At 46.0% G+C, this 15,545-nt stretch overlaps 1 protein-coding gene across 1 annotated transcript in view; it reads left to right on the top strand.

The window, feature by feature from the left end:
* LOC120093064 (scavenger receptor cysteine-rich domain-containing protein SCART1-like) overlaps window positions 1-11,826 on the top strand; it is a 97,156-nt gene extending 85,330 nt beyond the window's left edge. The window contains exons 4-14 of the mRNA XM_063281021.1: window positions 5,873-6,187; window positions 7,093-7,398; window positions 7,534-7,851; window positions 7,931-8,245; window positions 8,322-8,636; window positions 8,886-8,951; window positions 9,030-9,344; window positions 9,595-9,618; window positions 10,219-10,350; window positions 10,845-11,032; window positions 11,612-11,826. Coding sequence (XP_063137091.1) covers window positions 5,873-6,187; window positions 7,093-7,398; window positions 7,534-7,851; window positions 7,931-8,245; window positions 8,322-8,636; window positions 8,886-8,951; window positions 9,030-9,344; window positions 9,595-9,618; window positions 10,219-10,350; window positions 10,845-11,023 — 2,285 coding nt within the window. The 3' untranslated portion in view covers window positions 11,024-11,032; window positions 11,612-11,826. The remainder of the gene's footprint in view (window positions 1-5,872; window positions 6,188-7,092; window positions 7,399-7,533; window positions 7,852-7,930; window positions 8,246-8,321; window positions 8,637-8,885; window positions 8,952-9,029; window positions 9,345-9,594; window positions 9,619-10,218; window positions 10,351-10,844; window positions 11,033-11,611) is intronic.
* Window positions 11,827-15,545: the final 3,719 nt, after the last annotated feature.

Below are 15,545 nucleotides of genomic sequence, written 5' to 3' on the forward strand. Positions count from 1 at the left end.
TGCATACCCTTTTGGAACTGGGTTACCTCACTTAGGACAATATTCTCAAATTCTATCCATCTACATGCAAAATTCATAGTATGTTTAGTATTGTAATGTCTTCTATTTTTTCAGCTCATTTTCTTTTTTTTAAATTTTATTTTCTTGGATGTTTTATGTCTTTACATTTCAAATGTTATCCCATATCCCCCCTCTCCCATATCCCTTCCCTGTCCCATTCCTTCTGTGAGGAGGCTCTCACTCCCACCCACCCACTCCCACCTCCCAAACCTGGCATTCCCTTACACTGGCAAAATGAGCCTTCATAGGACCAAGAGCTTTTGCTCTTATTGATGCTGGACAATGCCATTCTTTGCTACATATGTGACTAGAGTCATGAGTCCCTCCATGTGTAGTCTTTGGTTGGTGGTTTAGTCCCTGGGAGCTCTGGTGGGGTCTGGTTGGTTGATATTATTGCTCTTCCTATGGTGTTGCAAACCCCTTCAGCTCCTTCAATCTTTTCTCTAACTCCTCCATTGGAGTCCCCTACTTCAGTCCAATGGTTAGCTGCAAAAAAGAAATGGCTCAGCAGTTAAGAGCACTGACTGCTCTCTCAGAGGTCCTGATTTCACTTCCCAGCAACCACATTGTGGCTCACAACCATCTGTAATGAGATCCGATGCCCTCTTCTGGTGTGTCTGAAGACAGCAACAGTGTACTCATATACATGAAATAAATAAATAAATAAATAAATAAATAAATAAATAAATAAATACATCTTAAAAAATAAAAAAGAGGTGCTGAACACCCAGGAGTGTAGACATCCTGAGACCGCAGGACAAACTGCCACCTCTGCACACCTCTGCCCACATCCCTGGTCCAAGGGGAAGCTGCACAGTGCCTCTGGACACAGAGATATTGGAACAGCAGCCGCCAGTACCCGCAGTACTGGTCTGTGCCCAGGACCGAACTGAACTGGGCAAACAGCTCCCTACACCCAAATCCCGTGGGGAAGAGAGCTGGACCCTCAGAAGTGTGGATACTCCCGAGAAGTCAGAGGAGACTACTCTGCCCACAGTCTAGACCTAAGAGGGAATCACATAGTGCTAACTGTGCCCGCTGGGTGCAAGGACCTACGAGCAATATGGGGCAGGACCCTTTGATTCCTGCCCATGCCTAGAGCTGTAAGACAGTCTCCAGAAGTGCCGACTCACCTCAGAGCAGAGGTAAGACCAACTTTTCTGCTACCAAGTGACCTGCCTGGTGGATTCAGGATACACAGAGGCAGAATTCTTTCTACATCCACTCTTTTTTTTTTTTTTTCCGGAGCTGAGGACCGAACCCAGGGCCTTGTGCTTGCTAGGCAAGCACTCTACCACTGAACTAAATCCCCAACCCCTCTTTCTACATCCAATAGAGGGCTAATATCTAATATATACAAAGAACTCAAGAAGTTAGACTCCAAAGAGCCAAATAACCCTATTAAAAATGGAGTACAGAGCTAAACGAAGAATTCTCAACTGAGGAATATTGAATGGCTGAGAAATATCTAAAGAAATGTTCAACATCCTTAGTCATCAGGGAAATGCAAATCAAAACAACCCTGATATACCACCTCACTCCATTCAGAATGGTTAAGATAAAACACAGGTGACAACAGATTCTGGCAAGGATGTGGAGAAAGAGGAACCCTCCTCCATTGTTGGTAGGATTACAAGCTGGTACAACCAGTCTGGAAGTCAGTCCGGAGGCTCCTCAGAAAGTTGCATATAGCACTACTTGAGGCCCCAGCTATTTCAATCCTGGGCATATATCCAAATGATGCTTCAATATATAACAAGGATACATGTTCTACTATGTTCATAGCAGCTTTATTTATAATAACCAGAAGTCCTTAGACACAAAACCTGCCCACAGAGAGCTGGTGTCCCGGATCACTCCTGGGTTTCTGTGTCCTGAAGGCTCAAGCAGGTCCCTAGGAGCAGAATTGGTTGCCTTTCTTCTGCTCTCAGGTGTGTCAGCACTCCTGTTAACTAGCTTTCAGCAAAGGGCTCAGGCAGAATCTGGAAGGGTCCTGCCCCTGACTGCTCCTATGCTCCTGCATCCAGAGGGCACTAGGCAGGTTACTCTTGGGCCAGGAATTGTGAGTAGAAGTAGAGGTCTTCCCTGAGCTCTGTCTGCACTTCTGAGAGTCCAGCTTTCTCCCCCATGGGATTTGATTGTTTCTTCCTGCTATTTTTGTTGTTAGTGGTGGAATTGTTTATGTGACTCTCTTCTTTTGGGTTTGTCGTGAGAAGATTATTTTCTTGCTTTTTCTTGGGTGTAGTTTCCCTTCTTGTGTTGGAGTTTTCTTTTTACTATCCTTCATACGGATGGATTTGTGGAAAGATATTGTTAAAATTTGATTTTGTCATGGAATTTCTTGGTTTCTCCATCTATGGTAATTGAGAGTTTTGCTGGGTATAGTAGCCTGGGCCTGTATTTTTGTTCTCTTATGGTCTCTTCCCTGGATCTTCTGGATTTTAGAGTCTCTGTTGAGAAGTCTGGTGTAATTCTGATAGGTCTGCCTTTATATATTACTTGACCTTTTCCCCTTATCACTTTCTTTGTTCTGTTCATTTGGCATTTTGATTATTATGCTACAGGAGGAATTTCTTTTCTCGTCCAATCCATTTGCTATTCTGTAGTCTTCTTGTACATTTATGGACATCTCTTTCTTTAGGTTGGGGAAATTTTCTTGTATAATTTTGTTGAGGTTTTTTCCTAGCCCTTTGAACTTGGAATCTTTGCTCTCTTCTATTCCTATTATTCTTAGGTTTGGTCTTTTCGTTTTGTCCTGGATTTCCTGAATGTGTTGGGTTAGGAACTTTTTGCATTTTTACATTTTCTTTGACTGCTTGGTCAATATTTTCTAAGGTATCATCTATGTCTGAGATTCTTTCTTCTATCTCTTGTATTCTGTTGGTGATGCTTGAATCTATGGCTCCTGATCTTTTTCTTAGGTTTTGTATCTCCAGGGTTGTTTCCCTTTGTGATTTCTTTATTGTTTATCTTTCCATTTTTAGTTTTGTTCAATTCCTTCACCTGTTTGGTTGTGTTTTCCTGTATTTCACTAAGGGATATATGTATTTCTTCTTTAAGGGCTTCTGTTTACCTGTGTTCTCCTGTGTTTCTTTAAGGGAGTTATTTATATCCTTCTTCAAGTCTTCTATCATCATCATGAGATGTGATTTTTAGATCAGAATCTTGCTTTTCTGGTGTGTTGGGGTGTCCGGCACTTGCTGTGGTGGGAGAACTGGGTTCTGATGATCCCAATTAGCACTGGTTTCTGTTGCTTATGTCCTTGTGCTTGCCTCTTGCCATCTAGTTATCTCTGGTGTGAACTGGCCTTGTTGTCTTGTTGACTGGAGCCTGTCCCTTCTGTCAGCCTCTTAGTCTGGGTGTGTCAGAACTCCTTGGGTTCTTGCTGTCTCTGGGTGTGATTGGGGTGGGGAGAGCTGGTGCAAAGGGTCAGCTCCTGGGCACAGATGGGAACCAGAAGGATCTTGTGTCCCTTGCTGGGCAGCAGTTCCTGTGTCCCTGGGTCCTGGGTGTGTCTCAGTTTGGCCAGGTATTGTGGCAGTAGTGGTGGATTCACCTCTGGGGCCTGGGTGTGTCAGACTTCCTGGGGGATCAAGTTGTTTTTGGGTGTAATTGGGGTGGGGAGGGCTGAGCACAGGGTCAGCTCCCAGCTGCAGATACTAACTGGAAGGTCTGCTAACTTTTGTTTCATTAACACAACTGTACTTTTTTAAAACATGCATATGTATATACAGTGAATATTCATGTGTATATGCATGTTTGTATGTGCATGAGTATGTGGTTTTGTGTGTGCGTGTGTGTGTAGGCTATAAGTCATATTGAGTGTCTCCTCAATCGCTTTTTACCTTATTTTGGTGACAAAAATCTCTGACTGAACTTGGGACTGAGTGATTGTATAGGCAAGTTAACTAGCAGGCCCTGGGGATTATTTCTTCCTTCACTTCCCCAGTATGTATCACGGTGACTGGAATTTTATGAAGTTGCTGGAGATCTGAACTTGGGTCCTTGCACTTGTATAAGAAAGCACTAAGCAATCTCCCCATTCAGCATGACCATTTTAATGTCATCATGATGCACAGTACTAATGGTAGGGAAACTTGTGAAAATAGGCACTTGAAGTTTTCAATGAGAACAAAGTATTTTTCTTCCATTTTTATTAAATTAGGTATTTCTTATTTACATTTCAAATGTTATTCCCTTTCCCAGTTTCCTGTCCATCAGCCCTCTAACCCCTCCCCCTCCCCTTCTATATAGGTGTTCCCCTCCCCATCCATCCCCCCATTACCGCCCCCCAAAATCCCCTACACTGGGGGTCCAGCCTTGGCAAGACCAAGGGCTTCCCCTTCCACTGGTACTCCAACAAGGCTATTCACTGCTACCTATGCAGTTGGAGCCCAGGGTCAGTGCATGTATAATCTTTGGGTAGTGGTGAGAACAAGATTTTTAAGCCATTGAACACTCTTAATAAAGTCTTTAGCGTTTTTCTTCAAGTCCTGAATTGTGACCCTGAAGGACCAGAGAGAATTGATTCTCCGAGTCACTTGTGTGCTACAAACCAGCATCAGGACCACCTTCAAGTGGCCATCTATAGTAGACAGCATGGACAGCAATGGAGCCTTCAGGAGGCTTTAGCGGCTTGAAGACAATTATGCCTTCCAGAATATATGAGGCCTGATAAGATGGAGATATCTTGTCTGTATGCTACCCAGTACTATCATTAAGAGTCCACTCTCTGGGACTACTCTGGAGGTCTGACAATAGCTGTGAGTGCCAGTGTAGTGGTGGTGGTGGTGGTGGTGGTGGTGGTCATGGTGGTGATCTGTTTAGATGAATCAAATGTAGACCATGAGCTCCTTATTTCCTGGAATTCACTCTTCGCCTTGGCCCCAGGGTCACTGAGACAAATGCCCATGTGTTTGGGTGAAGGCCTGGCCAGGAGTGAGTCTCTCATCCCCCTGGAAGCCCTTGGTGAGAGACCAGTGTATAAGTACATTACTCTCCTGATGTAATTGTCATCTCTGAGGCTTACTGTCTTGGGCTGCTAACTTAAGCCTCATTGTGGAAGCTTCTAGCTTACAATTTTATTTAGGCCTAGAACACTTCTGGCCTCTGAGACTTGCTGCTGAATAAGCTTATCCTTTTTGTTCTTTCTGAGCTCTGACTGGCTGGTCAGCTCAGCAAATCTGGCTCAAACTCCTCTCCAAGTTGACTGATTCAATCTGGCTTTTCTCTATCTGCCTCTCCTGTTTCTACTTGTGGTGTGGTTCAGCCCTTTACACACACCTTGAATCCCAACCAATAAATGTAACCTGACTTTGTAGAAGGAAGCACTCACATTTGAAAGCACTGTTTAAATAAGTAGCAAAGTGATGAATCAGAGAAAGATTTAATAGAATAGGATATGCCCTACTTACTGTCAGGAGAAGAGAGGAGAAAGGGAAGCTAATTAAGAAAGGAGTACAGAGAGAGAGAGAATGAGGCAGTTTTACCAGGAGAGTTTTACAGAGACAGGTTGCAGAAAGAGAAAAAGCTGGACATCGGTGAAGACAGAATAATGAGAAGGAGCTAGAAGAATAGAACATATTGCCAAAGTGTATATGAGACCAAGCAGAGGTCATTGTAGTGGGTGCTTTGCCCATAGCTCATGTCCCCTGGGGTTGAGGAGCTGTTGGGGTAGTGCTCATTTGCCTTGCATGACATGAGGGCTCATGTTTCTCCAGATCATTCCTCACTGGGGGACTGGGTAGAAGCCATCAGATCATTTCTCTCCAGTGGCCTGACCTCAGTCGCTTCACCCAGTGTCTGTCCTCAGGTCACGTGGAGGCCCGGCTGCTAGGTGGTACACACCCCTGTGAAGGACGCCTGGAGGTTCTTCGAGGACTTACCTGGGGCACAGTTTGCCATGATGACCTGGATATGCCCATGGCCCACGTGGTTTGTCGGGAGCTGGGGTGTGGCACTGCTGTATCCATACTCGGGAGTTCCCCCTTTGGCTATGGATCAGGGCCTGTGTGGACAGAGGCCTTTCACTGTGCGGGCAATGAATCACTGCTGTTCCATTGTCTGAGGGAGCCTGGACACCAGTGTGGCCATGATCAGGTTGCTGCACTAACCTGCTCAGGAGAAAGTGAGTCAGGCCACAGCCTGGAAGGGGGTGTTGGTGTAGTCCATAGTCTGAGTGACAGGCTGTGATGACATCAGATGGATAGCTCTGGGTGGGTACTCAAGACCTCTGTCCTCTGAACCAGAAGTTCCATGACCCCCTTTTGATGTTTCTCTCCTCTCGTGTGTTTGCTTTTCTTTTCCACCCTTGGGGAAAGGACTGTCCCAATGTACTGAAGATTTCTCTATACTTGGGTCCCACACTTTCCTTTTGGTTCGTTTCCTCATTCCCATCAGTGTGTTGAGATTCAGTTTTCCGGGACTTTATTCACTGTCCTGACATTTCTTAGTTTTTCTCATGGTTTCCATTAACTTCAAACAGACTGAAAAATATCAAGTTTAGGATTGTAAAGAACCTTTTCGTGTGGCATATGGCTTTTAGAATTTCTTTTCATAGCTAAATGATTATTGAGGTAACACAGAGATTCCCTTTAGTGACCAGAAAAGAAACCACAAACAATTGTTTGTAGGTTAATTCTATATTGTATTCCACTGATGGAATCCAGGGCACTTAACTGCCTAGAGTTCACGCTTGCTTTTGTAACCATCATTGAAGGCTTGCGTCTCACTAGAGATGTTCTATATACAGTTCCAATAAATTTGGTATTTCCAGTTTTCCCAGCATGATCCCTGAGTTAAGGAGAGTAGAGGTGTGGGGGTGTGAGAGTTTGGGGAGAAGCAATGGAGTTATTTAGGCCAGGACACTGGAGCTGCCTAGCCTAGCTTCCAATATTTACACTGTGCAAAGCCACTGTCCTGCTAGTTTTTGTGTGCCTGGCTTGCATATGTCCTGTCTATAAGGAACTCCCTGTATGTGGGTGTCTGCAGCTCTGGTTTGTGAAGGGGGCTCTGATTCCGACTCTCTCTTAGAGTTCCGACTGGTGAATGGCAGCAGCCGCTGTGAGGGCCGTGTGGAGCTTTTGGTACAGAATGCCTGGCAACCCCTCTGTGCTGCTGACTGGGACTTAGCAGATGCCACAGTGCTCTGCCACCAGCTCAATTGTGGCTATGCAGTTGCCACGCCCCAAGGAGGTCACTTTGGAAATGTAGAGGCTTCCATCAGGACAGATGTATTTCACTGCGTGGGGACAGAGCCCCACTTACTGAGCTGCCCAACAAGCACCTTAGGGGCCCAGGCATGCACCCTGGGGAATTCAGCCTCAGTTCTCTGCTCAGGTGAGTACAGGTGGCCTTGAGACTGGGAAGAAGGTAAACAGGACTGGTGGATAGAGGTGTGAGACATTCAGGAGGGTGAGGGTAGGTGGGGCTCCTTGCAATGGTCCTCTGCCCTTCAGAGTTTCTCCCTGTCAGGTCTCCAGGATGCCCTGCGGCTAAGGGATGGAGAGAGCTACTGTGATGGCCGAGTGGAGGTCTTCCTGGATGGCACATGGGGGCGTGTGCTGGACAATGCCTGGGACCTGCGTGATGCTGCTGTGGTGTGCAGACAGCTCGGGTGCGGAGAGGCACAGCTAGCCTATGACTCACCAGCACCGGGTTATAAGGCAATTCCTGTGGGGCTGAGCCTGGTGCACTGCTTGGGCACTGAGACCCACCTGACCCAGTGCAATGTTTCGGCTTCTTTGCTGGTCCAGGCAGGGACGTTGCGGGATGCAGGCGTGGTGTGCTCGGGTGAGTGTGGGGTGTCCACTTGCCCCTACCCCAGCCTTGTTCATGTAGTCCAATGTGTTCTGACTGGGTTTCTCCACAGGGAGCTTACGCATACGGTTGGCAGCGGGCAAGAGCCGCTGTGCTGGGCGTGTGGAAGTGTTCTATCAGGGCTCATGGGGCACCGTATGTGATGATGCCTGGGACCTGCAGGATGCCCATGTCGTGTGCAGGCAGCTGGGCTGTGGCCATGCCCTCAGTGCCCCCAGGGCTGCCCATTTTGGAGCAGGAACTGGGCACATCTGGTTGGATGAACTGGGCTGCCTGGGTGAGGAGGCTGCTCTATGGGAGTGCCAGTCAGGAGGTTGGGGCAAACAAGACTGTGGACACAAGGAGGACGCAGGTGTGATCTGTTCAGGTAGGTGCCACAGGTCTCGTTTGACATGACCAGCCCTCCCTAACTGTGCCTGCCTGACTGGGCCCTCTGTCTGCAGAATTCACTGATGTGAGGTTGCAAGAGCACAGTCAGCCATGCACAGGACGCCTGGAGGTTTTCTACAATGGGACCTGGGGTGGTGTCTGCCAGTCTTTGAATGCTGCCTCCCTGAGGGTTCTGTGTGAACACCTGAACTGTGGGTCTCAAGGGCAGCTACTGGCCAGGCCAAGGAGCTCATCTACCATCGAGACTGTCTGGCTGAAGTCTATTCAGTGCAGGGACAAGCATGACAGGTCCTTGTGGCAATGCCCATCAGCACCCTGGAGAAGGCATTCTTGCCTCCGAGGAGAGGAAGCTTGGTTGGTATGTGCAGGTGAGCTGTGCTGTGGGCTCCATTGGTGCTCTGGACTGGGTGTAACTCATGGCACTACCTCAGGCTCCAACTGCTTCCTGTTTCCCTTAAAGACACAGTGGAATTCTCAGGTTTTGTGGATATCCTTTAAAACCTAGATTCTCTTCCGTTAGTCATGGGGAAACAGAAAACACATGGGAAAGAAAGAATTTTTTAGATTTTAGGTTCTTGAGCTTATGACATTAGTATGATTCTTAATTTTCCACACAGAAAAGACAGAAGTTTCTCAAGATATGGAGCAGAGTCCAAACTGCTCATCAACTCGTAGCTGCCCAGGTAACATTCCCTCTATAAGTTTCCCAAGAACCTATCAGCCAGAAAGCTTCGTCCACTGATTGTTGATCCCATTTCCAGAGGAAGGTGCACTTCGGGTGTTTGGGGGTGAGAACAGCTGCTCTGGCCGAGTGGAGCTTTGGCATGGAGGTTCCTGGGGCACGGTGTGCGATGACTCCTGGGACCTGGCTGATGCAGAAGTTGTGTGCAGGCAGCTGGGCTGTGGCCCAGCCATAGCTGCCTTGCAGAATGCTGCCTTTGGTCCTGGCTCAGGGCCTATATGGCTGGATGAAGTGGGATGCCGAGGCAGTGAGCTGTCTCTGGGAGCCTGCCAGGCAGAACCATGGGGATATGGAGACTGCTCCCACAAGGAGGATGCGGGTGTGCACTGCCTAGGTGAGTGAAGTGGGAAGAGGGATGCCAGATTGCCTTTTTGGTTTTTTGGCTATTTTCACCTTTATTCTGCTCAGACAAATTCTTGAGAACAGAACCCCGGTGCTCAGGGTCCCACTGGTGTTCCAGGGACAGCTGCCACCCTTAGTCTTGTTTAGCCCCTGCTGACCTATTGGCTGCCACCCACAAAGAATGGGCCCATCTGTGCTGTTGAGGGTGGTTGATACATCCCCAACCTGTGTTTCTTTTGCAGGTATCCCTGAAACCATGGCATCAGGTAAGTGGTGGCTCTTTGTTAGCCCTTCCTTCCTCTTATCCATCATTACCTGGACAGCCAGCAGCAGCACTCTTTTCTGGCCTTTCCAGAGAATCTCTGAGACCACATGCCTGGGCACACCCTCCATATCAGGTATAAGCCTGTACGGTTGGGCTTATAGTCTGTGATGAAAACTGCTTATCTCTACTGTACCTGCTATATGGGAAAACACGGAGGACCAAACTCTCAGGTCATGAACGGCTGCTTCTAGGAGCCTTTAACTTGGAGATTGGGCAATTTTGCCTGAGTATGCTGTATTCTTTTGGATAGCATGCCCAGAGTAGAGCAGAGCAGGGCAGGGCAGGGCATAGCAGAGCAGAGGGAACACTGAGGACACCCACATGGACTTTCTGGGCCTGAGCACTTGGGCTTTTTCTCCTGGAGCATCTTACATGGTAAACACAGATCACCTCAGAGCAGTTCTTTGTCAATGTAACACTGATGCCAAGCTGTCCTCAGTTGCTCATAGAGAGTCTGATGTCTTCCAGGCTCAGCGTCAGCCTGTCCCAGGAAGCCTATGTATTTAGTAGATAATTCCTTACCTGTTTGTGCACTTCACAGGCAATTCCTCAGCTCCTCCACCTGTTCCTGAGGTCTGGACCATGCCTGAGATAGCCTGTTTGGTCCTTGGCTGCCTCTTGGGCATAGTCTTTCTGCTCCTGGCTGCTCAGTGGTGTCACAACAGAGCCATGGGTAAGAAACATGGTGGCTATAGTTCACAAAGGTGATGGAGCGGGAGTCTGGGGGAAGCTTTGAGAGACTCCAGCCACTTCAGGCCCCCTCTGCTCTAATTACCATCTTGAATGCTGGTAGACTCCCATGATAGCCAATGTTGAATTAGTATTTGGAGATCCATGAGTTATTACAGTCTGAAGGAGCCTGGACTTGTCTACATTGCTCAGGACATTCTGCATATACAGGGCCCCATTGTGTCACCCAGCATCACTTGTGCTATGCTGAAGTGAGATCTTTCAGAGATGAGGTGTGGACCTAAGGCCCACAAGCCCTACACCAGACCTTTAAGTATGTGTCCTGAGCAGTACTGTCCCAGTAAGGGAACCTGTGCTCAGGGGCTTTGTCCTGTACGTGGGTCCTCAGCATGCATGAGATTCGCAGGACCCAGAGAGGGTGGGTGGCTGGGTCTATAGTTATGCTTATTTTGGAAAGTTCTGATGTAATCGCTGCAGGTTCTGGGGCAATGAAGCAACTGCCCTCAGATGCTATCTATGAATACATTGAAACAGTCCCTATGGATGAAAAAGAGGAGCCAGCAGCATCCCAGAGTCTGGTGCAGGATGAGGATTATGACGATGCAGAAGAGCCTAAGGACAGCCCTGGGGAAGATATGGAGGCTAGGCACTGTTGAGCCTGACTGGTGAGTACCTCTGTTTCCTGGGGTCTGGGGGCACCCTTCTTGCTGTTCTGCCCTTGTAAAGAAGTTTTGTTGTGCTAGCATTTGAAGGATCTTGGATCTAATTCTCTGAGGCCTGGACCCTCACTTCTGCTTCACTTTAGATTGCTGTCCTTTTAAGGATGGTCTTCAGAGCCTTCTGCTGGGTAGACATGCAATTAGTTTGGCCTTTGCTCTTCTTTTGGGTCTGTCTGAATTGTGCACAGTGTCCTTTCAGCACCTGACTTGGTGTCTGCCAGAGAGAGAGAGAGAGAGAGAGAGAGAGAGAGAGAGAGAGAGAGAGAGAGAGAGGGAGGGGGAGAGACAGAGAGAGAGAGACAGAGAGAGAGAGAGAGAGAAAGAGAGAGAGAGAGAGAGAGAGAGAGAGAGAGAGAGAGAGAGAGAGAGAGGTCCTGTTGGGTAGTGCAGATTTAGTGTATGAATCAATTTTGTTGTCGCACGATCCATTGTCTGTATTCTGCAGCAGAGAATCAGGTGCTGAAGGCCTGATACTTAGAGTTAATTCCCAAGGCCACAAATGGATGTCTCTCTCTTTAAATATAGATGGGACTGTTTGCTACCTGAGTGCTGATGTTGATGCTGAAGTGGAAATGGAAGACTGTGATGACCCCTATCCTAGCACCAGATGACCTTAAACTGTCCTTGAGGCCATAAATCTGTCCAAAGTATGGTATAATCCAGAGACTATAGTCTTCCCTGTCCGCATTTGCCAAATGATGTAATTAAACTTCTTTAAATTTAAAATTGTCAGTCCTCCTTAAAACTGTTATCACATTCAACCATAAAACTTGCTCTCTTCTGAGCTGTAGTCACTGACTGACCTTGTACTTCACTCATGGGAGCAAGCTTTCAGTGTTTCCCACCTCTCCTTTTATTACAGGTGTTGTGACAACTGTCCTCCTGATGAACACAGATGCTGTTCTTCTGTTGCTGCAGGCATTGCTTGCTTGTGTCATATGCTGGAGGAAAGACTCCTGCCGTGACATGAGCCTTTATGACTATATTTGTATAGACAATGTCTTAGCCAGTATTCTGTTGTTATGAAGAGATGCCATGACCATAACAGCTCTTATAAAAGATAGAAAGAAGGTCCACATTAGTAAAATTGGAGGTGAAAAGGAGAACAAAACAATAGATAGCAAGGAAATCTAGTAGTCCATCAAACTGGATGAACTTTTCAATCTATAAGAAAGGCCAGGGCCAGATGGATTCAGGGTAGAATGATACCAAACCTTCATAGAAAAATGAATGGCAATACACTTCAAATTATTCTGCAAAATAAAAACTGAAAGAATATTTCCTAATTCTTTTTACAAAGTTGTACTTACTATATATCAAAACCACAGAAAGACCTGGCAGAACAGAACATTATAGGCCAATTTCCTTTATAACCATAGATGGAAAAATTAAATACTAGCAAACTAAATTTACAAACACATCAAAAAGATTATCATGATAAAGTTGGCTTTATCCAAGACAATTGTGGTCAACCTTCCTAGTGTTGCAACTGTACTTTTATTTTATTCATTTACATTTCAAATGTTGTTCCCCTTCCCAGTCCCCCCTCCTCAATTCCTCCACCCCATCTTCCTTCCCTTTGCCTCTAAGAGGGTGCTCCCCATCCACCCACTTCTACCCTCCCCCAGCATCCTCCTTCTCTGGGGCATCAAGCCTCCACAAGTTCATGTGCATCCCCTCCCAATGATGCCAGATAAGGCAGTTCTCTGTTATATATGTAGTGTGAACCACGGACCAGCCCGTGTACACTCTTTGGTTGGTGGCTTAGTCCCTGTGATTTCTGAGGGGTCCGGTAAGTTGAAATTGTTGTTCTTCCTTTCAGATCCTTCAGTCTTTCCCCTAACTCTTCCACTGGGGTCCCTGGGCTCAGTCCAATTGTTGGCTCCTAATATTTGACTCTGTCTTAGTCAGGTTTGGGCAGAGCCTCTCAGAGGACAGCCATGTCAGGCTACTGTTGGCAAGCACTTCTTGTCATCAGCAATACTGCTGGTGTGTGGTGTCTGCAGATGGTATGGATCTCATGGTGGGGCAGTCTCTGGATGGCCTTTCCTTCCATCTCTGCTCTATTTTGTGTCCCTGAATTTCCTTTAGACAGGAACAATTCTGGGTTTAAAATTTTGAGATGTGTGGGTGGCCCCATCCTTCAACTGGGGACCATGTCTATCTACTGGAGGTGGTATCTTCAGCTTCTATCTTCCTGCTGTTGGGCACTTTGGCTAGTGTCATTCTGATAGGGTCTCGGGAGCCTCTTGAATCCCTGGTGTCTGGGACTTTCAAGTAGTTCCCCCTGTTCCCCACCCCAGGCTGCTGCATATTTTTATTCATCTGCCTCCAGCTTTTCCCTCCTTATCCTCTCTTACACCAAGGTCCCTCCCTCCATCTGCCTCATGTGATTATTTTGTTCCCCCTTCTAAGTGAGTTTGAAGCATCCACACTTTGTCCTTTCTTCTTGTTAAGCTTCATATTTTCTGTGAGTTGTATTGTGAGTATTCTGAGCTTTTTGGCTAATATCCACTTATCAGTGAGTATATATTTATCTCCTTGTACAAAGCTCAAGTCCAAGTTTATCAAAGACCTCCAAATAAAACCAGATATACTGAATCTGATAGAAGGGAAAGTAGGAAATAGCCTCAAACACATTGGCACAGGAGAAAATTTCCTGAACAGAACACCAATGGCTCAGGCTCTAAGATCAACAATTGACAAATGGAACCTTATGAAACTGAAAAGCTTCTGTAAGGCAAAGGACACTGTCAATAGGACAAAACAACAATGTACAGATTGGAAAATACCTTTACTAACCTTACATTCAATAGAGGGTTAATATCCAAACATACAAAGAACTCAAGAAGTTAGACTCCAGAAAACCAAATGACCCAATTAAAAATGGGTGCAGAGCTAAACAGAGAAGTCTATGAGGAATCTGGAATGGTCAAGAAGCACTTAAAGAAATGTTCAACATCCTTAGTCATCAGGGAAATGCAAATCAAAATGACCCTGAGACTCCACCTTACACCAATCAGAATGGTTAAAATAAAAATCTCAGGCAATAGCGGATGCTGGTAAGGATGTAGAGAAAGAGGAACACTCCTCCATTGCTGCTGGGATTGCAAGCTGGTACAACCACTTTGGAAATAAACCTGGAGGTTCCTCAGAAAATTGGAAATAGTATTACCTGAAGACACAACTGTACCATTCCTGGGCATATATTAAAAAGATGCTCCACCATATCACAAGAACACGCACTCCATTATCTTCATAATAGCCAGAAGCTGGAAACACCCCAGATGTTCCAAACAGAAGAATGGATACAGAAAGTGTGGTACATTTACACAATGGAATACAACTCAGCTATTAAAAATGAAGACTTCATGTATTTTACAAGCAAATGGATGGAACTAGAAAATATCATCCTGAGTGAGATAACTCAGACCCAAAAGGACATACATAGTATGTACCCTTGTTAAGTGGACATTAGCCAAAAGTGTTGAAACTCTTTAACAGTTCTTCAGACTCCTGCCATAAAATCATTTCATTGCTATTTAATCGTTACTATTATGAATCATAATATAAATATCTGATATGCAGCATATTTGATACATGATCCTGTCATGGGTAGCAACACACATGTTGAATACCAATGCTCCAAGAGGCTCATGGATGGTTCAACATACATAAATCAATAAACATAATCCACTACACAAACATACTGAAAGACAAGAGCCAGTGGATCATCTCTTTGGATGAAGAAAAGACTTTTAATAAAATTCAACACCCCTTTATGATAAAATAGTCTAGGGATACCAGGGACATACCTTAACATAATAAAGGTGATTTACAGTAAGCACACAGCCAACATTAACATAAATGGTGAGAAACACAAAGCAGATTCACGAAGACCATGGATAAGACAAGAATGTCTACTCTTTCCAATATAGTACTTGAAGTCTTAGCTAGAGTATGAAGATAACTGAAGGAGATCAAGGGGGATACAAATAGGAAAGGCAGAAGTCAAAGCATCTTTATTTGCCAATAATATAAATTTTATTGTGGTTGACTTTCATTTTTTTCTTTTTATCATTCCATTTTTTTATATCTCAAATAATATCCCACTTCCCAGTTATCCCTCCACCAACCCCTCATCCCACATCTGCCTTCCCCCCTCCCCTTTGCCTGTATGAAGGTACTCCTCCACATACACACCCTCTCCTGCACAACTGCTCCAACATTTCCCTACTCTGGGGCATCAAACCTCCCCAGGACCAAGGGCTTCCCCTTCTGTTGCTGTCAGGCAAGGCCATCCTCTGTTACCTATGTATCTGGAGCCATAAGTCTTTCCAGCTACACTCCTTGGTTGGTGGTTTTGTCTCAGGAGGCACTAGGTGGTAAGGCCAGCCTATGTTGTTCTTCCAATGGGGTTGCAACCCCCCTCCACTACTCCATTCCTTCTGCAAGCTCC

This window comes from Rattus norvegicus, chromosome 1 (assembly GCF_036323735.1).
Source record: "Rattus norvegicus strain BN/NHsdMcwi chromosome 1, GRCr8, whole genome shotgun sequence".
NCBI lineage: Eukaryota > Metazoa > Chordata > Mammalia > Rodentia > Muridae > Rattus > Rattus norvegicus.